This window comes from Crinia signifera, chromosome 9 (genome assembly GCF_055691185.1).
Source record: "Crinia signifera chromosome 9, ASM5569118v1, whole genome shotgun sequence".
In the NCBI taxonomy this organism is placed as follows: Eukaryota; Metazoa; Chordata; class Amphibia; order Anura; family Myobatrachidae; genus Crinia; species Crinia signifera.
In genome coordinates this window covers 106,921,965-106,947,120 of record NC_139225.1, presented here as the reverse complement: position 1 = coordinate 106,947,120, position 25,156 = coordinate 106,921,965, and the positions used below count along the sequence as shown (strand labels likewise).

General features: G+C 41.7%; 1 protein-coding gene and 1 long non-coding RNA gene across 2 annotated transcripts in view; both read right to left on the bottom strand.

The window, feature by feature from the left end:
• Nucleotides 1-25,156, bottom strand: part of LOC146036671 (uncharacterized) — a 109,232-nt gene that overhangs the window by 54,282 nt on the left and 29,794 nt on the right. The window contains exon 2 of the long non-coding RNA XR_014460919.1: nucleotides 4,325-4,446. This is a non-coding gene — a long non-coding RNA (uncharacterized LOC146036671). The remainder of the gene's footprint in view (nucleotides 1-4,324; nucleotides 4,447-25,156) is intronic.
• Nucleotides 18,790-20,498, bottom strand: SOX3 (SRY-box transcription factor 3). The gene has a single exon (XM_083159460.1). The coding sequence runs from the start codon at nucleotides 20,481-20,483 to the stop codon at nucleotides 19,443-19,445; it is 1,041 nt and encodes a 346-aa protein (XP_083015586.1). The 5' UTR covers nucleotides 20,484-20,498; the 3' UTR covers nucleotides 18,790-19,442.

Below are 25,156 nucleotides of genomic sequence, written 5' to 3'. Positions count from 1 at the left end.
GAGCTGTAAAGATCATACATCGAGCCCTGCAACAAGGCGGCACATGCATACTGGACAAAGAAGGTCACCGCAGATCCAGCACGTCTGAAAGCCGCGCATGCGCACTAGCGCTATGAGGATGCCGGAAGCGTGGCGGAAGTGCCACAATAAACGGACTTTATCTATTATTATTGTTCCTAGTTGTCTAAATAAGTTTTCAATATAGCGTTTATGCTCACCCAAATCCCAGTTCACTTTACATATGTTTATTTAGTCCCCCATTTGTGCATATGCCTGTACAGCCGTTTTTGATATATCCAATTAGCAGGAAGTGATGTCACATCCCCCTGGCTGACATATAGGTATAAATATATGCCAGACTTCATTTGTTCTCCAGTCCTTGAAGAAGTCACATCGACGAAACGCGTTGGGACACCTACCTCCTACTACCTCATAAGTTAAGGATTCTTATATCTTAACTTTTATATATACATATATCTTTTTATATTTGAACCTTTTTATCTCTAGTTCCTCCATTTTTTAGATTCAAGTGTCGTTTTATCCTAATTTTCCATTTTTTTTATCGTCCTATTTTTTCTATATAATACCCACAGCATTGTCCTTTTATATAAATTGATATGCTCATGTATGCATAGTTGTCTTATCTTTTACTGTCCTACCCTTATATTGTCATCCCAATAAATACTTTTTATATATTTATATATTTTTTCATATCTTTTAAATTCACAATAATTGGTCGCCATTATCTTTTTTCATATATATATATATATATATATATATATATATATATATATATATATATATATATATATATATATATATATATATATATATATATATATATACACACACCAGTTGGCTGGCACTCTCATGTTCAAATGGAATTGTTGCTGGGGTGACATTCCATAAAGGGCCAGAAGCTGGTCCAGTATAAGTATACAAATTTTCAGCAGGAGTCACTCACCAGTCTTGCAGCTTAAAATGAATTTAATCAGGCAGCATGGCAGACAATTGTGTGGTCAATATATATATATATATATATATATATATATATATATATATATATATATATTCCAGTTACAGGGGTCGGCACGCTCCTTTAACTCATCCAGTGCCTGGGGTGTCCATCCAATGGCTTGAAAAGCCAAACATAAACAGCGGGTATATATCAGAATGCACTCACCAGGACTTCTTTAGAATATATTCTGAAGAAGTCCTGGTGAGTACATTCTGATATATACCCGAATATATATATATATATATATATATATATATATATATATATATATATATATATAGCGGTCTGGGTCTCCCCTCCAGAGCATGAAGAAGAAACAGCACGTCACTGCAGCAAATAAAATCTTTATTCCAGCCTCAGAGGCTGGAATAAAGATTTTATTTCCTGCAGTGACGTGCTGTTTTTTCTTCATGCTCTGGAGGGGAGACCCAGACCGCTATCTACCCTAGCAAAGGCACGCAGCTTCATTACACATTCTGAGGAGAGTGCTGGTCCGAATACCTATCTATCTATATATATATATATATATAAATACACTAGGTGATTCACACCGTCGTAAGGGGCTGCGCCCCCTTAATTTGTGAACGTTTGTATTGTGAGAAATATGGTTAGAATTGTATGAAAGATGCCTGTATTGCAACTTGAGTTATAGGTGAAATGTGTTAAATAGAGAGCATATGATTTGGAAGGAGGTGTGTATTGTTTTGTTTAATTAAAAACCAGTTACAGAGTAAGATGTACATTGATAGTGTGGATGGTACAGTGACATTTGTGTGTGTGTGTGTGTGTGTGCAATAGTATAGTAGGGTGTTTTTGAGTCAGCGGCTCCCCACTGGCAGAGGTCACAACACAGGAAAACAGGAGGCTGGGTAGTGATAGGGGTGTGTGGGCATAAGGGGGACTAAAGAGGAGGGTGGGAGACACAGTACAGCTTCTGCCAGTGGGTAAGGGTCCAGCGTGGCAGTACAGGAGTACAGGACGGTGGCCCTGAGTCAGTGTCTCCTCCTACTGGGTGGGAGTTAGGGTGCATGAGAGCAGGAGGCTGGGCTATGAGGCATGATAGGGGTATGTGGGCAACACAGCGTCAGCGACTCCCCAGTGGTGGAAGTTATGGTTCAGGAGAGCAGGAAGCTGGGTAGTGATAGGGGTGTGTGGGCTTACGGGGGACTAAAGAGGGTAGCAGGGGTGCCGTGAATTGTGGGAGGGGCACGGGGATGCCGTGAATCGAGGGAGGGGGCAGAATTGCGGGAGGGGGGGCGCAGGTGTCGGTGAATCTCGGGAGGGGGCGGGGGTCCGCAAAGCGCAGGAGTGGGGCGTGAATCGCGCAAGGAGAGTTGCGAATTGCGGGGGGGTCGCGGGGGTGCCGTGAATTGCGGGAGGGGGGGGTCGCGGGGGTTGGGGGATGGGTGCCGCGAATCGCGGGAGGGGGGGCGCGGGGGGTTGCAGCGAATTGCAGGAGGGGGGGTCGTGGGGGCACGGGGGTTGCTGCGAATCGCAGGAGGGGGGTCGCGGGGGTTGCCGCGAATCGCGGGAGGGGTGGGTCGCGGGGGTTGCCGCGAATCGTGGGAGGGGGGGTTGGCGGCGAATCGCGGGAGGGGGGGTCACAGGGTGGGGTGGTGCCGCGAATCACGGGAGGGGTGGTCGCAGGGGGGTGCCGTGAATCGCGGGAGGGGTCGCGGGGGGGTGCCGCGAATCGCCACAAGAAAAAATCAACACATATAAATGTTGACATACAGTAAGTGTGGCATTTCATTGGTGTCCATGTCGACACATAAGAATGAAAATGAGAACATTCAAAAAATGAAAAATAAATCTCAAAATCTCATGTCAACCTTTTTCATTGTCGACCATAACCATGGGGAGGGGGGGGGGGTTGCAGCGAATCGCGGGAGGGGGGTCACGGGGGTGCCGTGAATTGCGGGGGGTGTTTGCCGCGAATTGCGGGGGGGGGGGTTTGCCGCGAACCGTGGGAGGGGGGAGGGGGATAGGGGGGGGTTGCCGCGAATCGCAGGAGGGGGGGTCGCAGGGGGGTGTGTTTTGCCACAAATCGTGGGAGGGGGGGTCACGGGGGGTGCCGCGAATCGTGGGAGGGGGGTCACGAATCGTGGGTGGGGCGGCGGGGGGCGCTCACCTGGTGCAGTGTCTTTGCTGGGCAACATGGGGAGGCAGAGGATGTCTGGCACTGTGGGCTCACTGGGCTGGTTCTCTGTCATGTGCAGGGCCGGATTTGTGCCTAGGCCCGTGAGGCACCGGCCTCAGGGCGGCACCAATTAAGGGCGGCAGGCAGGCTGACATTCTGTTAAATAGCAGCATGGCAGAGCAGGTGGGCTGTGCCAAGTGACGAGCGCCGCCGCCGCAGACATGAATTATCATATGTCGGCGGCAGCGCCGCTCATCACCCCCCGCTGCCCACCCACTCTGCCATGCACATTACATCACCGCTTAGTGACTGGGTCCGACGGTCCCCCTCCGTGTCCGAAAATGGCTCAGGCTCACTGCTGCCGGCTCCCGCCCATTGGCTACTCTACACACACACAGTCTATTGGCTGCTGTGTATCCAGCATCTGAGCTGAGCGGCGCGCAGATCCTCCCTGCGCTCAGTCAGTCACAGTGTGTGAGCCGGAGAGAGACTGACGGAGACACTGTGCTAATCACTGTACTAATAAGTTCCTCCCTCCCTCCTGGTATTAAGGTAGGCTACAGTTAAATTTTAATGAAATATATAAATAACAGTGTATATACATATATGATTACATTAAAATAGGGGGGGGCGGCACAGAAATGTTGTGCCTAGGGGTGGGCCTGACCCCTAAATTCGCCCCTGGTCATGTGAGTCAGTCACATACCTCCCAACATGACCCTCTCCAGGAGGGACACATTGCTCTGTTTCTGGACTTCCCTCATAATGTAAGATTGCCATCACCTGTTTCACACATGTTATTAATTGATTAGAAAGGTGCTTCAACACAGGTGCTGGCAATCATTAATTAAGGGAGAAGTCCAGAAACAGAGCAATGTGTCCCTCCTGTTATACACACACTCACACACTTTGAGTGACAGATGTAGCCAAATATATAAGATTATATATAATGGTTGTGGCTGGTCCCCGGCACTCTAGATATGGAGTTACTTTGGACTGATGCCTTCCCTTGAGACCCGCTGCAGGCTGCAGTGGTCATATGTAGATACGAGGCGATGGCGGCACTCGGTCCCGGATTAAATGAATAACACAGAGGCAACTCAAATGTGAAAGTTTCAGCGCACGTGGCGCTTTTATCAAGAACAGTTATACAAGTGTACACTCACCATTTTTTATAGGAGCTCGGGTCCGCGCAGATGCCGCTGATCTTCCAACTTCCGTCTTCCCGGCGTCAGCCTCGGTCGCCCAGAAGTGACGTCGCGGCTCTGTACACGGTTTCCCTGGCAACCTGTGCAACAACAATGGGTAACATGGTTACAGTGTCCGTGGTGACAAACATTTGTGCAGATACAAAAAAAATCAATACAATAAGAGGATGGCCTGCATCCATATACATTTGCAATTTTTCAAACGTAAAAACATGACAGGTTTGTTCACTCACTCCACTGATACCTAGTTGCTCATGTTAGATCACGATCATAGTATTAAAAAAAATCTTGTGCTGTTATATCACTAGTGTTTCCCCCTAAAATTTATCTCAATGAAATCTGCCTCAGTTTCCTGAAGACCCTAACTAAGATCACTCCATTCTGGATGGTTTGCTCTGCTGGTCATGATATTTTAAAGCTAAGCTTACCCGGTGATCCCAAAACAACCTCCTCTATGGCCCTCGACTTTTGGTTTACATGTAGATCCTATCCTGGGTCTACTTTTTACATTGTACTCTCTTCCCTATATTAGGAGGGTTCAAAATGGGACATAAATATACTGAGGCATTGGCACACCTAATGGTTCCTGACTGCCAATGAGTTGATCTCTCTGTGTTAACTGCTTTTATAAAAAACAACTGAGTCCCAGATGCTCATTCAGGCCCCTGGGTGCCTGAATATACATAGTCTTGAGATGGCACTCCCCAAAAGTAGTGCAGGCGAGTTCTCCCTCCTAGGGAGTAGATGCAAAGCCGGTGCCCTCTGTGCTGGCTGTGAAGCCAGGAGTATATGCAAATGGCCTGGCGGTGGCACTCGAAATAATCACACAGCCGGCAGGTATACCAAAGTCTTGAAATGTTGGTATTCCTGCCTGCTGTGTGATTATTTTGAGTGCCGACGCCACCCCATCTGCATATATATATATATATATATATATATATATATATATACATATGCCACCCTAATAATTGCTTCAATGTGCTGTCCCCTGATGCACCTATATTTATTTACCATGTACTTGTCTAGAATTGCCTTGTACTGCGATTCATTTTTTCCCCTTGTTTTCTTATTTCTCATTTAGGTATTGTTCGGTGGACCCTTGTGACACCATCTAAATAAACAATAATAATAACTAATATTAACATAATTTTCTCGTTATATAGTATACATGAATGTTGGCTACAGGCTGAATTTCTGCCATCACTATCAACAGACAAGAACACTTGGAATTACTGGTGCTAATCAAATTCAGATATAATTGAGAAAAAAAAAAGCCCAACAACAATAGCCTATTCTACGGGAGAACACCCTCTCTCTTCCCTGGATGGGGCCTCCCAGTAAATCCGGAACACAAATGCACTGCCCGAATCCCAGCTTAAAAGTGACATAATGAATGTCTCCTCTTTATAACTGAATGTGCAGTCTTAAATACGCTGGGTAAATACAGGTCATTATCCGGCTTGTACAGTTGTTTGGGAAGCACTATGAAGAGCTGTTCAATTAAGCTCCTATTTTTATATATATTGAACTTACATTAAGGCTAGTTTTACAAATACTTTGTTGTCATCTATGAATGAAAAATTATTACCACTACTACTTCTTGTTGGTTAGTTGCTGGAAGTTTTTAAAACTCGACCATAAGCTTAATACTGTGTGTCTGTATGCTGGCAGTAAACCTTGATGGCTGATTTTATACTGAGAGCATACAGAAACCTACCTAGTAGGAACTATGCTTATGTTCTGGGTGCTAGATTTCATTCTCACTGTTTTTTTTCTGTACAGATATTACACAATACGGGATGAGGTCACTAAGGGGGCGATTCTCTAAGACAGAAATGCGGTAAAACCCTCGTTATCAGGGTTTTTACCGCATTTCTGTATGCTCTAACCCCCCTCCGCAGTGGCAGCGCTGTGGAGGGAATCGCCAGCTAAAGCTGGCAATTCCCTGCAGAAGCCTATGGGCTTCTTACCGCAGTGCTGTTTGAGGAATCCCAGCATGCCCTGCGGCCCACGCGTCACATACCCGGAAGTCCAGTGCCGGCGCCGCATCGCAAGGGACAGCTCTTATCGCAAGAGCTGTCCCTTGCGTTAATAACCGGATATATTAGAGCATATGCCGTTATCAATAATGAGGTGGCCGGCGTAGGGGGGGGCGAACAAGGCTGCGGATGTTACAACATCCCGCCCTAGGTCTACAAGCATTAGGAAGACATGGTAATTAGGTTCGCTCAAGCATTAGGTCAACATGGAAAAAGGTTGAGTTGAGTTTTTTGTAGTGAGGCACTGTGCCCGAAGCGTGGTGAGTGAAGCGAGCCATGTGAGGGGACGCGGCACACTTTTACCAAGTCCACTTGGTATAAGTGACCACTTGGTAATAGACACCCAAAAAAAACCTGAAAAAAACTCATGTTGACCTTTTTCATGTTGACTTTTTCTATGTCGATCTAATTCTTTTTATCATCTTAAAGACCATGTCAACCTATTTCATGTGTCGACCTAGTGACTGTCGACATACAGTGGTCAACCTAATGACTGTTGACCTAAGTACTGTCAAAAAAATCAGAAAAAAAGGCAAAAATCAGAAAAAAAAATCTAATTTAATAAATTGTGTTTATAGCTCAATCTAACGGTGTGTACACAGAGTGCAATTTTGGCTACAATTTACAATTTTTACTATATAGTCAAAATAGGATAGTAAATTTTCCAAAATAGCTCAGTGTTTAGGCGTCTTGCGATACCAATGCGTTTCCCCGCATCCAAAAGGTATCTCACATGGGAAAGTGGACTATGCAGGCAAGTCTATATTTACTATGTCGCCAAACAGCAAGATAGTCAAAATTGCAAAAAGTACAGTTAGCCAAAAGCATATAGTCAAAAATCAAAATACAAGGGAAATAGGGTAGTAAAATCCTCCACTAACCTGAATTCCTCCTGTGTACACAACTTTAGTGTCATTTACATGGTAATGGACAGGACTTAATTCTAGGTGTGCACAATTTGCCTACTACATTATCATAAAAATATGTAATTGGTCATGGACCACCAATCTACAACAAACCTGCAAGTACCCCATGGCACCTTAGGGTGCTATGGCACACAGTTTAGGAATCCCTGTTTTATTTAATAGGGATTATGATGAAGCTGTATTCTTGGATTCGGGATGAAATCTTAATGGTCAAAATCCCGACAGGGTCAAAATCCCGAATGGGTCATAATACCGACATGGACAAAATACCGACATATAGAATGTACAGGTGAAACAGTCAACATGACTTTCCATTGACAGGTCGCGAAGTCGACATGGGTTTTTTCACTGTCTTTTTACCCAAATGTCGACACAGTCGACATGGACACAGCTGGAGGTGAACCGCAGCCGCTCGCAATGCTTCGGGCACGGGAGCCCTAGTGGATGGTAGGCATGAAATACCGCCTGTCGGCACATGTCGGGTCAAAAAACTGTGAAAAAGCCCACATCGACCTTGCGACCTGTCGACGGAAAGTCATGTTGACTGTTTCACCTGTACATTCTATATGTCGGTATTTTGACCCTGTTGGGATTTTGTCCTTGTCGGGATTTTAAATGTCGGGATTTTGTCCTTGTCGGTATTATGACCCATTCGGGATTTTGACCGTCAGGATTTTGACTGCATCCCGTATTCTTATATCAAGCATTTCCTGTTAAGTACTTTACTAGGACTCTGCATTGTTCCAATCTGAAAATTATTTCATGGATAATGGCGATGATATCTTGAACAAAAAAATTATAATTTTTAATCACACTCATACCACTGGCATAATTTATAAGTTTATACTCATTTTTGAATTTCATACACCAAGTTTTCATACTAAATGCACTTAAGGTGCCCATACACAGATTTTGTGTGCTGTGCGCTTTGAACTTCAAGCTGCCATTCGATTTTGGCACTTGAAGTGGATGTGAAGCGATGCACTGTACTTTGGGGGTGCGATGCAATTTCAGCCTTTTTTTTTTAAGTTAATAGTTACAAATGTACATCACATCGCATCGCATCCCATGTACTACTAAAGTGATGCGATGCAATGTAGCACAAAAAGTACTGCCTGCAGATACTTTTTGTGCTATACAATATTGTACCCGCGGGGATGCGCATCTCATCCCCGCAGGTACACGGTGCGATTATCGCACATGCGATGAGTTTTGAAATTTAAAAGTTCAAAACGCATGCGATAAGCGCAGTGTGTATGGGCACCTTTAGAGTGATTTAAACTGGAATCACTAAAACCAAAGGCTCCACAGCAGTCATGGTGTATATGGCGTCAAACTTCAGAAGTGTCTGAAACTAGGAACAAACTCTAGGACATTTTGGGTTCAGAGTAAAGGCCTCTTTTACTTTCTGACCATAAAATATATTCTGATAACAAAATATGATAATTAGTTACCATAACATAGGCAACGCTGTATACACGTTAAGAGTGATACAGAAAGTGACCAATTATGTGCACTACGTAGGACATTTCTGCTTTTTAAGCTATGAACTACAACTTCCAGCATCAGCTGAATGCCAAATGTAATCAACACCTGGTGGAGCAGTTTCTGTTGAATTATGGCTAGCTGGCAAAACACAAAGAGAATTTAAGTTTAACAACAGCTGGAGAGCCACAGATCGTCTACGCCTGTCCGGGGTTACGCATGAAGGCACTGTTTCTTTAATAAGAAAGAGAGAGAAAAAAACTGTGCTCAGTGCCCTAGCTCAACAAAACAATCCAAGCTTCTTCGATCAATCTAAAGTCACACTTTGACAACTAGAACACAGAATTAACCCTTTTCACATCAATATACTGGAAGGCTTAACCGAGCCACACTCCAGTATCCCGTGACAGATAGGGTCTCATTTCAAAGTGCAACAGGTACTCAAATCAAATGAAAGATGATCTATGTTAAGGGCCCTACATACGCAGAGATTTGTGTCAGAGATTCATAAAGGGAGATTCAGCATGGGAGATTTCAAATCTGTCACAACTGTCACAAAAAGTGACCTAAAAAACTACACTTCATCACAAAAATAATGTTATATGGTATAAACATCCACCACATAAATAATGTTCTTTCCCTTCCCCCTAGTGTCCCCCCCCCCCCCCAAAAAAAAAAATACAAGTTTAATAATTGGTAGCTAGTGGACCCCCCTCCCAAAAAAAGTTTAATCATTGGGGCTAGTGGACCCCCCCCCCCCCTCCCAAAAAAAAGTCTAATTATTGGTGGCTAGTGCCCCCCCCCCCCCTCCTCCAAAAAAAAGTTTTAAATCACTGGTGGCCCCCCCAAAAAAAAATTTAATCATTGGTGGCTAGTGGTCCCGCCCACCCCCCACACCATGCAAACTTTTTAACATTGGTGGCACAGTGGGGGCCGACAGAAAAAATACTTACCATGTCCGGGGTCCAGCGTTGCATCCTCTAAGTCTTGCAGCGGGCACAGCGCAGCGGGTCTTCTTGGCGATGTCATCAGCGAGGCTTTTCAGCAGTGTTGTCAGCGGGGACTCTCGGCGGCTGCAGCGGTCCGCTGGGCGGCAGCGGGTCTTCTCAGCTGCGTTCTCCTGAGTCTTCAGTGACAGTCGCTCAGAGGGCCCTGCACCACACATGCGGGAGATGAGCAGGAGCTTCTGAGTGACTGTACAGCATTATCAAGCGTGGCCATTCTGAATCTTGGGCAGCTTCAGAACGTCAGGGCTGCACATTTAAATCGCTGTGTGGTCTACACACACAGCGATTTACATGCGTTTTCAGGGATTTTCAGGTTTGTTAAAATCGCTCAGAAAATGCCAGAAAATTGTGCTGATAGATAGATAACATTTTTTACCATTGGAATGGTGGCAACAGTGCATAGAAATGAGGTATTGTCCCAATGGTTCTGCTGGCAACGAAAGTAGTTCACTAGAACTTTAAGCTTCTGATACTACCTAGAACATGGTCCCTGCAATAAACGATCACGACACAGATTTATTTTATACGCCTATTTGCAATATTCATGTACTATAAAAATTATCTGTTCTATTTAGATGATTTGGCTCATTGGGCATATCAACATCTGCGTGTCACTTTCAGCATCTGTCTGCATGTCTGTGTCTGCGTGTGTGTCAGTAACTGTCTGTATAGCATTGTCAGCATAGTCTCCCTGTCTGCCTCTCCACCCCTGTCATTTTAGGACATGCCCCTAAAATTACATATTTATGGAATACTTACGGATGACTGGTAGTGAAGATGCTGGCAGTCAGAATATTTATGCCAGCATCCTGATACGGGGAATTCCTAACCTTCCCTCCACCGCAGCCTAACCCTAACTTTTGCTCCCCACAGCCTAACCTGAACCCCCTACTAAGTACCTGACCTTCCTCCACCCAGCCTAGCCCTAACCTTTTCCTTCCCCACTGCCTAATTCCTCTGCTATTGCCTAAACCAGTGGTATTCAATCTTTCTTGGGGTGTGAGCTACTCAAGACAAAATAAACCGCCTGAAGAGCTGCTAAATTTTTGAAATAGAGAAATCTTCCTAATAACCAAAAAAATCCCTTTATACATTATGCCACACACTATAATGCCCCTGGCACATTATGCCACACACCGCAATGCCCCAGAAACAATATGTCACATACTGCAATGTCCATTATGCTGCATACATACCTCCCCACACTGGAGGCAGAGGAGAAGGGAAATCTGCGCGCATCTAAGGCATTCACCCAAAATTAGGGGGCAAGGCCTACTATTGTGGTACTCCTGCAAGGCCACGTCCCACATTTTTTCTGCCATGGGGGCATGGCCAGTGCTCTGAGAGCTGCTGGCCATGGCCGCAGCCTCTCTGAATAGACACTGTGCACATGCGCACAGTGTCTCATTCACCGCTGCTCCACTGCATGACACTGCTGGCCCAGGACAAGTGGAAGGTATTGCAAACACTGTGTCCCATAAGGCTTCAAATTTATTTTAAAGTACTATACCTGCTCATTGCCAGGGATTAATGCTTGTTGCCAGGGGTAATGATCTCTGCCCGCTGCTGCCTTCCCTTGCTGCACTCCTCTGAGGAGATAGATACTAGAGGTCATATTTCACCTCTAGCGCCTGACAGGGAGCACAGCACTGTAGCATTAGCCGGAAGTGACAGGAGAGCTTAGCGCTGTACTCCCTGAACATGATAAAGGTGAAATATTACCTCTAGCATCTGTCTCAGGAGAAGGCACCGGTGGACGATGAAGGGATGGTGGGTGGCGGCAGGCGATGGAGGCACGAACGGGCGGCTGCGGAGTGGTGAAGCCACCAGGATCGCTACCAGTAGCTCGCGAGTGACGGGTTGGCGACCACTGGACTAAACCTAACCCCGCACCCCATCCCATCCCTCTTAGGGGGCACAGTGGCAAGGGTGGGTGTATATGATCCGATTGAGCGTACCCCCCAAAATGACCAATTGCACCAACACACACAGAGAGGGGGGTCCCAGTTCATAGAAACCCCCCCTCCTGCCATTCTGTTGGCCCAGCAGCCAAATTAAGCAGCCACCTGCTCCAGCAGAGAGCAGACTAGCAATCAGGGGGTTGGGGAATTGTCCCGATACACGGCGGGTGTATGGGACCCCATATAATTTCAGGCCTAATTAAAACTGTTAAAGTGGTTAGATGGTTTTCAGATTGCTGGGATGGTAACCAAGTAAGTGGCACTTTTCACATGATGACCGCTTTATCAGAAATAAAGGCTTCAAGTACATGCAAGTGCTAGAGAACTGGACAATAGCAGAACACAATCTTGCTTAAGTTACAGCCTGTATACAGTGTAGCAAACCATGTTGGTTTTGGGTGAACCATAGCTGTGCAATACATGGTCAAACTGGACCCTAACCACTGTTTACGCACTGGGGCTAAACACCAAGGTGACACCATGTCTGGCCAGCATAAAAGAGTGCGTTACCACTTTGCCTCAAATTGATTTACCATCTTCTCCAGAAGTTTTCAATACAGAGTTTTCTATGTCATTAGTGATAGATAAGACAAGCTAAATCAGGTACCAGTGATGTACAGTCAGGGTAGGCAAAGTCTCACATGTCATACTCCAGCATATGCCAGAGTTTTGACTATAAAAATATTGATAATTTATAAATATGATGTTGTTAATAGGGCGTGTCTTCATGTAGTGTCAGGTGACCTATGCAGGAAGTCTCCCAGCATACAACCAGGAGCCGCCAACATGAAGGATGTAGCACCTGTATATAATGCAGACAAGAACCATTGCATGAGTGTGTGTGTGTGTGTGTGTGTGTGTGTGTGTGTGTGTGTGTGTGTGTGTGTGTGTGAACACCCCCAGAAGTCACTGTCAGATTCAGGCATATTTTATCTTGCTCATACAATAAATAGGCCCATAGTTGACTTTCTTTAGAATAAAACATTAAAATGAATGTCCGCTCATTTGTGATTCAATGTTTATTATTTATATACAGATTCTTATATAACGCAGCAAATTCTGTTGCGCTTGACAAAAGTTGACAGTGATAGAACAAACTAGGTAAAAACAGACAGACTTGGAGGTAAGTGGGCCCTGCTGCAAGCTTACAATCTATAGGGACACCGGATGGAAACACAAGGACAGATACCATTAATAGCATAGCAGTCCCACCAAGTTGCAAGTCAAGAAGGGAAGCTATAGACAATGCATGAGTGCCTCTGAGGGATATGTGGTTGGCACCTAAATTTGATAGGCTTGCCTGAAGAGGTGAGTTTTCAGGGAACACTTGAATGTTTGGAGGCCAGTAGAGAGTCTTATTGTTTGAATAATGAGTTGCAGCAGTCTTAAAATGTGTGCAAGCTTTATTTCAAAATATAGATCATGATCACTGTCCACACAAAACATTAGCTTTAGTGTTAATGTTAAACAAAACAAAACCAACTTTGTTAGAATATTGCTACATTTTAGTCTGTACACCATTGCTGTAAATTATGTCTCTAATTCAATCATCAAATGAATTGTGTAGCAGGGGCAAAATATGTGCAACTCTAAATAAGGGTTTGGTACACTTTGCCAATCATGGCCATGTCGACACTAATAATGTTGATGTTTTGTCCAACACATCTGTCAACATAATGCCTACAACTACAATATACACATAGACATGATAATTTTGCAACAAGAAGCATCTTTACTGTACTTCACATAAATGTATGTCTACACAACTCTACGTAAAGTACAGTATATTGCGTTTATTTTCCCTCCTTCAAAATCATTGTTTGGAAAAAGACAGTTGCCAACATTAAAAGCAGATGGCTGTGATGTTCGGGGGCAAATAAAACAGGTTGTATGAATTAGAAATGAAAAAGGGGAACGCAGCATGTGATTGGTTAGCTCAATTGGATTCCTGTCATCTTTTGTCTAAATCCCCCAGCTCCTTAAATATTTTTCCTAAAGCAGTTGTCAAAGTGTAACAACAGCCAAGATGCTAATATACAGAATACAATAGAGTTCAATTGCACATGTGATCACCATTCTATAAAACAGATAATTTATTCTAATCAGTTTTTTTAAGAGGTAATTTATGGAAGCTAGTGTAACCATCATTTTAAGTCTGTTATGACTTTAAATTGGTATTTATTGCACCTGAGAGTTGTCCACAGTTCTGAAGTGGGTGGGAATATAGCCACCAATCAGATCATCTCAGAAGCACATAGTGCGGATGAAGATATTATCATTATGAAGGGATATGCACAGGTGGCAAGTGAAGACCAGAGTAAAACGCTGGCCGTACACCTACCGGACAAAGGGCCAGATGTACTAAGCTTAAAAAGTGATTTTTAAATAATGTAATCTGTAAAACGTCGATAAATGTAATGTTAACTTAATGTAGTTGAATATACTTGGCAACTCTTTCCAAAATGTATGATATCTGGTGATGTATGAATTTCCCTTTCTACCTATTTATCTATTGTTAATATCACTTTTATGCATTGTATTATTGTTTCTGTTCAGTTGTGAAAATTTAATATAAAAGTTATTTAAAAAAAAAAAAAAAAGTGATAAAATGGAGAGAGATAAACCACCAGTCAATCAGCTCCTATCAGCTATGTCACAGGCTGTGTTTGAAAAAGGATAGGTAGGAGCTGATTGACTGGTGGTTTATCACTCGACCCTAAACTTTTATTTCTTTGACTGTAAACTGAAGAGTAGGATGTCAATACAAACCAATTTACAGTAAGGTTTATTTACCAATAGCAGATTTGCTATTGCTAACAGATTCTGCAGTAACAGGACCACCAACTATAAAGAAACTTACATGAACAAGCATATCACTGCTTTTTCAAAAAGTTGGTTTTAGACAAATTCATATTAGAATGGAATAAGATTATATTATCTTTAGAGGAAATAGATATTTATAAAAACAATTGCAGATTTAAAAATATGCAATTTTCCTAAACACTCAGTGTAAAAACTAAAAGCAGATTTAATAAATATTTTGTACGCAAATTGTTATTTTACACAAACTCCTATTGGTTTAGTTGAAAACACATCAATAGCTTCGGAACCGAAACTACCGTAGGTAGTTTCCAATTTTAGGATGATTAAGATTACTTTTATTACCTCCCACAGCTACCTGGCATTTATACTGGCTGCTGCATGGCTGAAAAGTAGAGGATAAATGCCAGGGCCCTTGGGGTAATTATACACAGGTCTCAGAATGTGCTTGTGACACTTACTACATCTTTATATGAGCCACCATGTGTGCGCACCTTAGCGTACAAACCCATGTACTGATTCTGCTCAGCAAGGCAGGCCATAGATTATTAGTCTATCCACACTCCTGAAATACTCTGGGGAACATCCACATTTTTCTACCAAATCACCTTCGGCCATTTGTTTGCGGTTTTTCATTTGGTATCTGGTGCATTACAGTCATATATAGAGTAATAACTATACGCAAAGAAATGTTGCACTTTATATTTGTGGAGGCATGAACAATGTTGGGTTTAATCTACTGCAAACGTTTATCTATATTTCATCTGTTATGCAGGTTGCATTTTCCTTATCCAGATAACGGTTATCCAAATGATTCTGAAAACCATAATTTATGGAATGTACCTTTGTGTGCTAAAAGCACTACTAGAGATACACACACTTTGTTTCATGCATAAATAAAATATATTTGTGTATTTCAAGGGTTTATACAACAAATGCATTTTGTTTACACACATGGGTCCAGTCCTCTAAATACTGCATTGAAATCTAAAAATATCCCGAACTACAGAATAATCTTTTATCCAAAATGCGTTTGATCGCAAACATTTTAGATAAGGGATTCTCAACCCAACCTATATAGAATACAAACTACTCTTTAAATGCAATGTACCCCATCTGGCTGTAGTTTATGAATTTTGTTTTATTATGTAGATAGTAGATAGTGGAACCCCCCCCCGGAGCAGCTCAGGTTCCTCAGGAGGACTTTGTTTTGGACTATTTGGTGTATGACAGCAGAACGGATGGTGCAATGGTTAGAATTACTGCCTCATAGCGCTGAGAACATAGGTACGATTCCCCCATGACCCTAACTGCGCAGAGTTTGTATATTCCCCCTGGGCTTACTCTGGGTACTTCGGCTTCCTCCCACAAACTAAAAATATACTGATCGGTTAATTAGCTTCCCCAAAATGTCACCCTAGAATAAGTGTGTACGCGTGCATGTACATGTGGTTGAGAATATAGATTGTAAGCTCCACTGGGACAAGGACTGAGGTGAATATTCACTCTGAAGAGCCGTAGAACGTGTGCGCTATAAGAAACTTGAGTATAAAACTGACATTAATATAAGCTTTTTTTGTCCATGGGCAATGTAATTCCTAGAACTTTCGTCTAATTAATGTAAAGTTGAAACAATGCATATAACTTTATACAGGACCAGACACTTACCCAATTAGAAATAAGGGCCAGATGTACTAAGCTTCAAAAGTGATAAAATAGAGAGTGATAAACAAGCAGCCAATCGGCTCCTGCCTGACATTTTTCAAACAGTCTGCGGCATGGCAGGTTGGAGCTGATTGGCTAGCTGTTTATCACTCTCCATTTTATCACTTTTGAAGCTTAGTAAATCAGGCCCTCCGTCACATTGGTAGACCGTACACGTAGCTCAGTAAGTTATGAAACTTACTTCATTAGTTTGTATAGCACAGTAGTGTAATACAGTACAGTCCTTGTATTTCAGGTGCTAAAATTTAATATATATATAGTTTAAATTATTTAAGTAAAGGTGTGACCATTATGTAAGATTGATACATAACTATAAAGAAAGCAAGCTAGAGGAGTTCTGCAGCCGAAAGTCACAACTCTTCTCTGAACACAGATCACCTTCAAAAAACATTTTTGAAAAACTGATACCCTTGGACCAAGCTTTAACTGTGCAAGAACCCTCCATTAATAAAAGCACCATCCTACGGAAATGTACCCCACAAGACACCAATCCTAATTGATGAAAAAAAAAGTCATTTTACACTCAGTGTACAATTATCCTACATTAAAGTGGAATGGGATATTATATGGTTTTGCTTACTAGGATTGTGCATTGATGCACACTACATGAGTATTACAGATGCTAAAACATAAAAATTGCTCTATTTAAGCCTAACGAGCTGTATGTAAAGTTCCATAGGATTTCTTCTTACCTTACACCTTGGAAGCAGGGACTGCTGATTTATGCATTGGTTTTATATCTGCTCTACTTATATCTACACGATATTTTTCTGTTTTAAAAGAAAAAAAAAAAAATCATGTTATCCTAACGCACTCTGAGGAGTAAAGCTGTCCATACATCAGAACGACCAGCATCCGATCCTGATCGGATTTCAATTTCTGCGGCAGCTTCCCCGACACACGATAGATCTGTGTAATTTCACATAAGATCTATCGTAAGATCCGCAACTCCCAGCATACTGGTCGTTACCAGCATCTTCAGATCGTGTGTGAAGCACATATGATCTGAGGATCTGCCTCATGACCCACAGGACCGCGATAACCACCCTCACACGACCCAGCAAAAGTGAATTTGGGCCTGAAATCAGATGTATGGCCAGTTTAAGGTTTTTGCCCACATTCCAGAGTTAAGACCAATTATGTTTGTTTTTTTAGAAGATCTGCCCCACCACTTTACAGACTCTAGTACCCAAGAAGTGACCTGCAGCACTCAGTATAACATTATCTGTATTTGCAGTCATTTAACAAAGCCATCCTGTAAACTTGGCCAAAAGGTTTTGCACCATGATAGTCCCTGCCAAACATCTCTAAATTTCAAATGTGCAAAGTACTAGCCAATCAACTTCTTACATATTACAGTGACTATTTATGTACTAAGGACCACAACCATAGCTTTCCCTACTTGAGATAGTGACGGACTTAAAGCCATAAGACTTGTTTTGGCAAGATTCAAATAAATCTTGCTATAGTAAAACTTCACCTTCAACTACAAACTCATGCTAAGTAAGAAGGAGTCGCATGCAGAAGTTTGAGGCTCATAACTTTATGCATAGTTCCAATACATTTTTCTTTTCTTAGAAGATTAGAACTTTTCTCCTATGGAGTAATGAATACAGTTGTGGTACTACCCAAAGAATAAACTACTCCCTTAAGCAACAGATGGCAGGTGAGGAGCATAGAGACCAGCTGTGAGGAGAAACCACAGCAAGACCTTTCCCAGATTTATCACCACTGACCCATACAGCTCAGTGTTCAATATACTGATTTCCAAGCAGTGCCAGAGAACCTTCTATCACAAAACAGGTGATAGAGAAGAGGTTTTTTTCATTTAAATAAGACAATTATACACAACTGAATTCTATATAAACCAGGGTAACTATTTATCAATTTTAAGTAGCTAGTTCTTTCTATTTTAATAGCCTAATACTGTGTTATCGTTATCTACAAGGTTAATAGCTGAATTTAAAAAAAAAAAAAAAATTTATATATATAAAAAAATTTTTTTTTTAACATGAAACTTTAACCTGAAGTCTCATAGGGAAATAAGAGTAACTGAGTCTCACATTAATCCCTAGACCAAGTTTAACAGGTTATTCCAGTACCTCCCAAGAGCAATTTTGACAAAATTAATGACATTTAATCGCATCAGGTTTTACGCTATCAGTTTGAGAAAATAAATAATGAAAATAGTAGCAATTACACAAAATTAGTAGAACTTTAGTTTTGCTGTAGGACCATCTTTGCACCGACTAACAAATAATGTCAGTCTCTGTATCCTCTGCAGCCTAGTGCTCTATACTAGTTTCAGTTGCTGGTAGGATTTAGGAATAAAAGAGTTAAAATGTATACTAGCACACCCCACAGAGAAACACAATGCAGTAATACCCGAGGCTTTGCAATCAAAGTTTAGATGTCGTCAGGAACTTACATACTGTAACATGCAAAATAAAAATAAGAGCCTTATATTCCTCTTAGAAAATTTATTGATTTTGTGGTTTACTTTCAACTGAAAAGTCTGTAAAAACCCAAGTAAAACATTTTTCTGTTTGGGAGGGGAGGGGAAGAGAATAAGGGAAGGATTCGTTAAAACAATTCACAGTAAAGTTTCATGAAAATAGGACAAACGCAAAAAAAAATATACAGAAATTTACAGGTGATAAAAAACATACATAACTGGCTATAAATTAAAGGGGGATAGGGGAATAAAATAAACAAAAAAAAAAAAAAAAAACTTGCGTTTGCGACCCGCACAGCTCTTTGTAAAGAAAAAAACTAAAAAGTTAATGATAAAGTCTACATTTTGGATAAGTCTCAAGTAAATCTTGAGTGTATCAATAAAACTTGTAAACATTGGATTATGGTTAATAGTCCCCAATTTACTTCTAAAGCTGAAGATACAAGAGCCTTTAACAGAAGGCTCACCTAGGACTCCCTGTGTTTAAAAATCCCACAGAGGACCCCAAAGTACACAGTAGGTTGTGCTCTATAAAGGAACTTTGCGCAAACTGTACAGATACAAAGCCACCCTTTCCATTCCTTGTCCACAGGTGTAATGCACTCTGGCTGCTTGACAGGCAAGCAAAGCGTCCATGATAAAGAAAAAGTGACCAGTCTTAAATGTGCGTTAGTGGTACAGTGCCATTCACCCCAGTCCCTGCACTTTGGTAATGCTGGTGGACACTGTGTAGTCTGCTGTTCTGCAGGGAAGAGGGGTCACTCCCATCCCCACCTGGAGGCAGGTACATGCTGATCATATCTCTCAGGTCTCCTAAGCAGGCTCTCTGAGTGTGAGAGGTGATGGCAGGAGGGGGGGAACTGGGCTCTGATTTCACCACGGAACCCATGGAGCCAAGGCTCATGACTGTGGAGGTCTGCTGGCTGTAGGCTGGGGACATGCTGTATGTAGAGGCTGCATTCATGTAGGTCTGGGCTGAGGACATCATGGGGCTGTACTGGAGGCCGGTCATGTCATACCTGTGCATCTGCTGGAGCTGTGGGCTATTCATGCCCGGGTGCTGAGAGTAGCCCAGCTGGTCCTGCATCAGGGAGTAAGCACCATTGGTCCATCCATTCATATGGGCATAGGTGTCTATCCTCTGGCCCACTCCCACCGAGCTGGACACTGGGCTGACACCTGGGGCTAGGAGGTTGCCCGGCAGGGAGTACTTGTCCTTCTTCAGCAGGGTCTTGGTCTTCCTCCTTGGCCGGTACTTGTAGTCCGGGTAGTCCTTCATGTGCACTGCCCGCAGCCTCTTGGCCTCGTCTATGAAGGGCCTCTTCTCCGCATCGCTCAGCAGCTTCCAGTCCGCACCCAGACGCTTGCTGATCTCAGAGTTGTGCATCTTGGGGTTCTCCTGGGCCATCTTCCGCCTCTGCCCCCTGGACCACACCATGAAGGCGTTCATCGGCCGCTTCACCCGGTCCTGGTCAGGGGTGGCAGCGCCGCTCTTGCCCCCTGGGGTCCCGGAGCCCCCGGTCTGTGCATTGGTCTGCTGCCCGGGGCCCTTGATATCAGTCTCCAGCATGCTATACATTGGCAGGTGGAAGTTGCAGGGATCCAGCTCAGCGGGGAGAGGAGTGCGCTGAGGCTGCTGTGTCTGTGTGTACGGGACGGTGCCTGCACTCTGCTCTAACTCTCTGGCTGCTGGACGCATGTGCTCCGGCACCTGAGTGTCTGCATATTAATCACCTGCCAGCAGCCAATCACAGGGGCGCCCGGCTGCCCAGCCCCATCTCATATTACCAGAGCGCTTTAACTCTTCCCAGGGCGGGTCAGGCTGGCGTCCTATCACATACGCACCAGGAGAGCCCTAGGTAGCGCCAGCAGGGGTTAATCCCAAATTATTCCAAACCGAATTATGAAATTATTACTGTCACATTTATCACAACACATCGCACTCAGTAGCTTCTCTGAAACAACGGTAAGATGATTAATTATAGACCTGGCACCAATGGGCCATCGGATGCTTATTTATACACACACACACATTATATATATATATATATATATATATATATATATATATATATATATATATATATATATATATATATATATATATATATATATATATATATATATAGTTGTTGGTGTTAATGGTTCAAGGTTTTTTTTATATTTTAATTATTTTGTTTGTATGTGATTTAAGTTATAATAACTTAAAACCGCTTATAATAATAATAATAATAATAATAATAATAATAATTAATAATAAAAAAGAAAACACATTTATTTCTTTCATTGTGTATTCCAATTCTAAAAGCAACAAAATAAAAATACATTAAGAAAACTTACACGTTTGATCATGTATTATTATACTGTATAATGGGAAATGTTGCAGTATAAATGCACGGTCGATTTTTCATTGGGGGATTAAATCCCCGATATGTGGTTTGTAAATGTGCTAGAATCGGACTTCTGTGGCTCTGAACGCTGCATCTGACTTGTTTTAATATAGAAGTTAAATAGTTGTCCTTCATTACTGTCAGTATAAACACATTTTGCCAATTACAATGCAATACAATACAATAAAATCTGATGATTCCGATTAATCTGATTTTTTTCACACCTCTCAGTAGGACATAACCTTAAAAAACAACAACAACAAAAAACCAATAAAGTGTCAATTTGTGTATTTAAAGCAGTTTCAGGTGTCTTGCACAGTATATGGCTTCATGAAACACCGGCCCCACTTTGTATATGTTGAAAGAAACCTTTTAGTAAATGATAAGTTTTATTTTTGTAAGGAGGACAGGTGTCAGGGTTAATGGACTTTTGTTTATTGAGTTGTGGGGTGACACAATGGTGAGAGGGGCTGGAAGTACCCACATCTTCTGCCTGGAAATCTGCAGCAGAGAATCCCAGTGATAGAAGCACTTGTCCCAGCACTTCCCTCCCTCCTGAACACAGGTGCACCTGGTCCCTGGCCAGGACATTATTATATATCCCATATAGAACTATACATAGCATGGAAAGTTTAGTGTCACACTTTCTGTATGCATTGATGATCACTGCCAGGAGACCGCCTGATATATTGATATATATATATATATATATATATATATATATATATATATATATATATATATATATATATATTATAGTCTATATTTCCAAAGTGGTGAGCAAGCTGAGACCTGTTTACCGGTTGTGCAATTATGCATTTGATGGGAACCTCAGCTGTGTGTCTCCCCCCACCCAACCCCATTCATTTGTAAAGTTTGAATTTCCCTATAATTTGTGGGACGCTGAGCCCTCCTCCCAGTTCTTGGCCAGTTTGGGGTTTTTCATTCCCAGCTGGCTGCAGGTGGGGGGAAGGGCCGGCGGGAGAATCCGTTTTGCCATGGTAACATTTAAGCCTTTGCCAGTGAAAAGAAAGTTTGGGGGAGGCCAAAAGTGTCAATCACACGGGCCCATTCAATCCCCCCCACCATCCTCCCCCAACCGCCCGCCAGGCAGCCCGCAGAGGGGCCCAAAGTGGCCGCATATTTACCAATACATCACAGAAGTTCTGTGTGGTGGACAAGTATGTGGTTTACAAAAAGTGAGAATTAAACAAACCTCTTATTTTATTTTATTGGTATTTGCTTAAAAAAATAAAAATCATAAAAAAAAACAAAAAACTTGCTTTTGTTGCACAATCCGGCCTGGTACACCGATTGTATTTGTTAATAAATATATATATATATATATATATATATATATATATATATATATATATATATATATATATATATATATATATATAATTTTTTACTACATGTCCTGCTTAATGTCCCATTTGGGTCCCAGTTTCTTGTTTAGTAGATAGGAAGTTACCCGTGCTGTCAACCAGAAACATAGTAATGTATTGTCATCACTGCCATGTATGAACTAAACAAGAAATCTGTTGTCTCTAATTAACATTACAGATAGTAACACATCAGATGCTGCTGCCCCTGTCCTGTGTGCCAGCTGGACTGAGGTTACTGAGCCCTATATGCAGCCCTCTTGCCTTCCGTATATTAGTTATACATTTAATTGGAGTTGTAAATCACCCAGCGTTCGTTTAGACAGCATGTGCTGTCTCCAGCTATGGTGGAACTACAAGTCCAAGCATGCCTTACAAAGACATTCAGGAATATAGCTACATAATAGCTGAAGAGGAACAGGTTGCTTTTTCTCCCACTCTTAATTATTATTATGTATTATCAGAAAGGAAACCCCAATGTATCATCCTACAGGCTGCAGTGGCCAGTGGCAGGGTACCACCTGAATATCGGACTTGGGGCAGCTGGGCTCCCCCAGTTCTAGGGTTGCAGGGTTAATCCCATAAAGCCATCAGCACTAATCCACAGGACTGGTTTTCAAAGATGAATGTTTAGTAAGTGTTTTACATCTTTAATGTGAGTGTGCTTATCGGGGTCTCCTCCTGCTATAGCACACCAGGATGTATAGATATAAGCACAGATATAAAACTAAAATATAATCAGAATAATAGATTTTATTTATTTTACTTTTTTTTTTATTCGATCAGCCACACAATCTTTAATGTAGATAAAGAAATTAACCCCACACTACATAAACAGCACAAGTAACTTTAATTTAAAAAAAAAAGGTATCGAAATGTATTTGGTTTTTAAGTGAATGTTACATCCTAGAAGAATATACTGGGGATCCTAAGTGATAATACAGTGTTTCCCTCCACGTGTGATGAAATGCCTACAAGCGGCTTCTATGGGAAATGCATATTTAATCCATATATTGGGTATCCTAATCCTGTAACCGCACATTACAGGACAGTCTCAGTCATTTCACACGCACAAAAATGCTGGATATTACAGGTGCACAGAGACGAATACAAATCCCCCTGAGGGGTTTACACTTCACAAAACACCAATTAACACTTCCCCAATAATAAAATTAGCTAATCATGTAATAATACATCTTGTAATTGGCAGAAAATAGACGCACTGACAAAGGGAGGAAGAACAATTTCATAACCGCAAATGCGGTGGTTGCTGATGCGGTTGCAATAGTAAAGATCGCTTCTGCGGTGGTTCTACCTTGTCAGATGCGTAACTACAACACTCCTCTGTTAAAATCGAACAACAGAAAGATAGAGACAAGTAATGTTATATTCTAAACAGAGAATGAGTATAACCATATAATCTCCACTATACACAGGGTGCTTTTGTAGGTGTATTCCAGCATTACAATGACACAGCTCGCACACAACTGTTGTGTAGAAGAAAAGAAGCGTGCCTTAAACTTCAGTTTATTTTTGTTATTTATTTTATTTTTTTCAACTGGATTTAAAGTATACAGAGGGCATTGTCACATCACTATGCAGGGGTAACACCCTCTAAACTGTTCTTTATTAAAGGTTTTTTTTTTTTTTTAAACATCCGGATCCCGAGGGTTCTCCAGTCAGCCATATAGCTGTGTCTGTCTTATCAGGGAAATGGACAGATCTCATGCACATTGCTTTCCATGATTACCACAATAATACAGCCGACGTCAATCACTGACAAGTGCCCCCTAGCAACACTTAAGGGGGGAATAAAATAAAGATGTGCGTTCTTTAATCTGCAAATCTGCCTACTATAAATTATTTAAAGCTCTGCACTTTATTCCACAAGACCTATCCTAGAAAAATCTAATGTTATTTGATGGCATCGGGCCATGCAAATCGCAATTGAATCAATAGTCCAGTTTATTCTGCAATTATTAAAAATAATAATACAGGAACACTTGATAAATAGGATTTATCCAGTTTATATAATTTGCTACATTTGGGAAGTTCCCATGCTATATAAATAATACGGTAATATATATATATATATATATATATATATATATATATATATATATATATATATATATTACCTTGTCAACACTGATCATTTATATTAAATTGATTCCCACTGATGAGATTCGTTTAAAGAAAAACCTGAGCTTTGGTATAATTATTGTAATTAATTAGAAATGTCCAATTTGAAAATATTCCCTTTATCCATTTATCTGCAAATTAAACACATTAATAGATACAGACGTTTTCATTGGAGTGGGTGATTTTTTTTTTTAACAGAAATTAAATTATTGAATCCGTTATCTATGAAAACCGAGAAGTAATTTCTCAAGGGTTTCTTCAGGCTGATATGAGCTAAATCTGTAAGGGGCCTAACTAGTAATAATCGCGGCAATGACGCGATTAGTACAAATCTGTATAGCGGAAAAAAAATCCGTAAAGAATAAACAGAAAACACAAATAGTATAATGTTCACAAATTATAAGGGTGTAAGTTCTGATGATAACTTGTGTTATTAAATAACAAACAACAACACG

Excerpts from the sequence above, each read along its gene's own strand:
- SOX3 (XM_083159460.1), bottom strand. The coding sequence starts at position 20,483 with ATGCGTCCAGCAGCCAGAGAGTTAGAGCAGAGTGCAGGCACCGTCCCG.